Below are 4,279 nucleotides of genomic sequence, written 5' to 3' on the forward strand. Positions count from 1 at the left end.
ATCTTTGCCTTCTTCTTCTTCTCTGGGAGAGTGAAGGCCTTTGAGGATACAGCTCCCCACCTCCACTACTACTGGGTGCCCATCCTGGTCAGTCTGGTGTAAAACATTCAGAATCACACAGATTTACTGTGTCGTTCTGTTTTCATAGTTTTGGTTTTGAATACTGTGTCTGACATGTACGTTTGGCTCCTCAGACTTTAGTTGTCGGCTCGTACCTCATCGCCCACGGATTCTTCAGCGTCTACGCCATGTGTGTGGACACGCTGTTCCTCTGCTTCTGTAAGTGACCTCAGTCTTCTTATGTGTTTGTTGTAAACTGTCAACACTAGTGTGTGATGAGTGCGACATAAAAGATATTTTGCATTGAGGAACGAGCTCAGTGGAAAACCAAAGACTAATGATCAGCTGAAACTTTTCTCGCTCTGCTCTTGGTGTCGGGCTGTCACTAATTCTAAACTGCATGAATACGATGCGCCACACTTGGATATTTCCCCACTGTTCAGAGTAACAGTCTGACTTACTGTTTGTTAACCTGGACGTTGTTCCTGCTTGGTGATGAACTGTGACTTTCACAATCTAAAATGCCTGTGGGTGCTTTGGCTTGCTTGCTGTTTGACTTTCTTTCTCTTTTTTTTTGTCTCTTCTTTCTCTTTTTCTCACTTCCCACATTTCACCGCCTCACTTTTCCCCTTCCTACTGGCCTTGTAACACATTTTTTATTTTTTATTTTTACCCTCATTTACACGCTAATTTTCTATCCCAACCATTAACACATCCAAACACACACAAACACAACAAGGTGAAGACCTGGAGCGCAATGACGGCTCAGCTGCACGGCCTTATTACATGTCGTCAACTCTCCACGAGATTCTGTGGAAGAACAAGTCCGAGGATCCGTCTGCGTCCTCTGCTCAGCAGCAGCAGCACGACGAGGACGTCGAACTGAAGCAGCAGCAGACTCTGGAGGAGGACGCGGCTTAGAGACGACCAGTTTTGTGGGCAAAGACTTGTCACTGACTTACAGGCACAACAAACTCCAGGATCAGTTTGTTTTAACCATTTGAACTTATGACAGAACGGAGCGTTATCGTTGCCCAGTAGGAAACTCTCTTTTGTTCGAGTGCAGTTCAGCTACATGACACCGTGTGGCAGGTTCCAGTGTTTCGCTTCAGTTCATTTAAGCAAGTGGATGCAACCCTATGAGTTGTTCACGTAGATTAATCGTAGCAACTGGACTTGCTTGAGTTCCTTGAAGATGTTCCACCTCTCATCCAAGAGGCTTCATCACTTCTGACTGACTCAAGCAAGTCCTGTTGCTACGATTAATCCACGAGAACAACCCTGACCTGGAGGACTGAGGATCTTCACAGACAACATGATGAGTGACAAACTGAATGAGACGTTTTAGCATATTTGAGTAGAACACTGTTTTCTTTTATCATCTATGTGTCCTACAACAGAAGGGAACATGGGCCGTTAGATGTTGACCAATCGCTAAACCCCTCCCCCTGGTTGTCTCTTTGAACTTTGGATTCTAGATGGATCACTGGTATCATCTGAGGAGTTTAACTTGTGGGACAACTTCAGGCTGTATTTAGAAAAACGGCAAATCCACTGTGTGGTGTTTCACCAGTCCCAGATACTGTCAGACTGAGTGACTCGGGATTTTAACTCGCTTGTGGACTCAGGAGTTTCACCACAGACTGTGTAGAGAAGATGGACGTAGCCACTTAAAGCTAATGTTGCTCTATTTCTAACAGCCAGCAGGGGGCGACTGCTCTGGATGCAGTTGTATTGGAGTCCATGAGGAAATGACCTGATTTCTCACTTCTTTTATTTCCCCAGTAAACATTTTTCTAATGAGTTTATGGTCTCAATCACTAGTTTGAGGTCTGCTTTAATACAACATGATGGTCATTGTGTATATTATGGTCCCATTTAGAGTAAAATAGAAGAGAAAGCAGGTCGTGTTTTAAAGCAGTGCCACCATATGGGCGTCACCCCTCACTGGTCTGGTTTAAAAAGAGCCAACAGCCCAATTCCAATCTGGAGGTTTTCAGAACAGTAGTCGACAAACTAGTGAGGCTACGGCTTTTATGCTACTGGAGGCGTGTTGGTTACGCCGTCTTTTAAAAGCCCTTTTTATTGTAATCTTCCAACATTCTGCTTAAAAATACAAACTTCATTTAAGTCTACCAAAAAAAGCCTAAATCTGATTTCTGTAAGAAGTTGAACGGAGTATTTTCTTAGTTTTCTTTGACATACTACTACTACTACTACTGCAGGACAAGAGCAAGGCTTGTTTCTTGATTTTCATGTCCTGTACATTTAAAAAGACAGATTTCTTTCCGTTATCTCATTGAGCTAACGTTAGCTGAATTAGCTAGCAAGCTACAGCTGATAAAATCGAAGCAGCAGTTGCAATTTTAGTCGGAAAAACAATAATGTGTAGCGTGCTTTTTGTCTCCCTCATCTTACAAACAACCACCCACAGTTTCTAAAAATGAGTTTTAGTTCAAACAAACCTGTCATTGCTATCGTTGAAGCTAAAAGGGGCGGGGCTTAGCGACGGTCAACACATTGGAACGAGCGCTTTAAAATGTACACCGGACTCTGGTGTGTGTCTGATTTGTTGCATGATTAACGTGATGGAGAAAGTCCGTCTCTGGTCGGAGGCGCTCGGTTTCTCGGCCAGACCCGCCTTCACCGTTCAGGGACAGCGTTCAGAGTGAATGTAGCTGAAACGTGTTTGCGTTAGACGAACGCTTCACTCTGAGCTGACGTTTCTAATCTCTGCCGCTGCCTTTCTCATAGTTCCTCCCACTGCCACGAGCCAGTAGAAACTTGAAGCCGACCATGTGCCTACTTAACATCTTTTTAAGGGGAACCGATGCGGTCAGAACCACACGTTCATCTCAGAGAAGCACTTTAATTTGTCTTCACACTAAAAGCCATAACGGGTTCCTATCTGTATAAACGACTGCTGTTTTGTATCTTACGTTGACGTTTTGACTGTAAATCGATGTGGGTTTGCATTTCGTGGCTCTTTTAGAGGAACGTGTGCTAAATAAACTGTGTTTGAGGCAACAAGTCTTCACTGAGAGGATGGAAAGACCCTTTTACATGTTATCCATGTGTGTCTACTACTGATTAAAGCTACTGCCTTGTTTTCTACTGAACCGGAGAGTTTTGTCGTTCACTACTTGTGATGCTCAGTTTGGGCTGCCTGTACTTAAAAAATGAAAACTTTAACGCCTGTCCATGTATTCTGTCTCCAGTGGAGGATCTTGAGAGGAACGATGGGAGCGCAGAGAGGCCCTACCTGATGCCTGAGAGCCTCCGCAAAGTCCTCAATAAGAAGAACAAGACGGAGGCGGCTGACTAGAGCGTTCCTCTGAACCCCGCTGAGGCCAGACTGTGGGTTCAAATTGACTTTTTTTTTTAAATTGAGTGAAAACTCAGCTCGGACAGGAATCTAACGCCATCAGTCACCAGGAGCCAACTTCAGTCCGTCGTGTCGTCTCGGAGCAGTTCCACATTCCCTCGTCCTGTTTTCTGAATGAGGTTTTCCACTGTGTCTGGTGCTGGATTGTGGATTTTTAAAGATTCATTTTTATTGTGAAGTCAGCAAACATCCAAACCCGTCTGTTGTAAATGTTTTTAAATCAAAGGAACAGTTAAATTTGAGCATGTTTGTTTGTTTGTTTTTTAAATATTTGAGTGTTACATGAAGGTACACAAGACAGTAATCTATGAAAGTTGTTTAATATGTTTTGTTTTTTTTCTTCGTTTCAAATAATCTTGTGTTATATCTCAACACGTATTTAACCGCATTGTTACCAAAGCCATTACAGCCGGTCAGGCATCGTTTTATAGACTCTCGTGTAAAGCATCTGATGCTCTTCTGCACCTTTTTATCAGCAAGCATAAATATAAATAGGAACTAAAGTTACAAAAACAAACGGCGGAGTTGATGTGTAGGATTCTATTTGGGTGTTTGTGTCATATTTGTGGAGCTGAATTGTTTTCGATTAAAACATAGTTTTCTAAATAAATTCTTCGGGACTCGTCTTTTGCCCCCCAGAATCCTCTTTGACTGGACTTTGAGTGCTGATGGTATTCCACGGGGGACTCGTTGTTTCTGGAGTTCCTTCCCTACAACCTGCACGTTACATAAGTCCTCATTGTGCAACGTAGCACACTGACCCCCCGACACGCCATAAAAACTTTTATTGCTGCTCCACTTTGGACCCGGAGAAGCTGTGTGTTGAGATGTTTT

At 43.3% G+C, this 4,279-nt stretch overlaps 1 protein-coding gene across 2 annotated transcripts in view; it reads left to right on the forward strand.

Annotated features, from left to right (window-relative positions):
• Window positions 1–4,055, forward strand: part of LOC103358687 (choline transporter-like protein 2) — a 27,654-nt gene extending 23,599 nt beyond the window's left edge. For both annotated transcript variants that reach the window (XM_008283747.1, XM_008283746.1), the window contains exons 20-22: window positions 1–87; window positions 195–279; window positions 3,279–4,055. The exon at window positions 1–87 is cut by the window's left edge and continues 1 nt beyond it. In XM_008283747.1, the coding sequence (XP_008281969.1) occupies window positions 1–87; window positions 195–279; window positions 3,279–3,385 (279 nt within the window). In that variant the 3' untranslated portion in view covers window positions 3,386–4,055. The remainder of the gene's footprint in view (window positions 88–194; window positions 280–3,278) is intronic.
• Window positions 4,056–4,279: the final 224 nt, after the last annotated feature.

This window comes from Stegastes partitus, unplaced genomic scaffold (genome assembly GCF_000690725.1).
Source record: "Stegastes partitus isolate 25-593 unplaced genomic scaffold, Stegastes_partitus-1.0.2 Scaffold326, whole genome shotgun sequence".
NCBI lineage: Eukaryota > Metazoa > Chordata > Actinopteri > Pomacentridae > Stegastes > Stegastes partitus.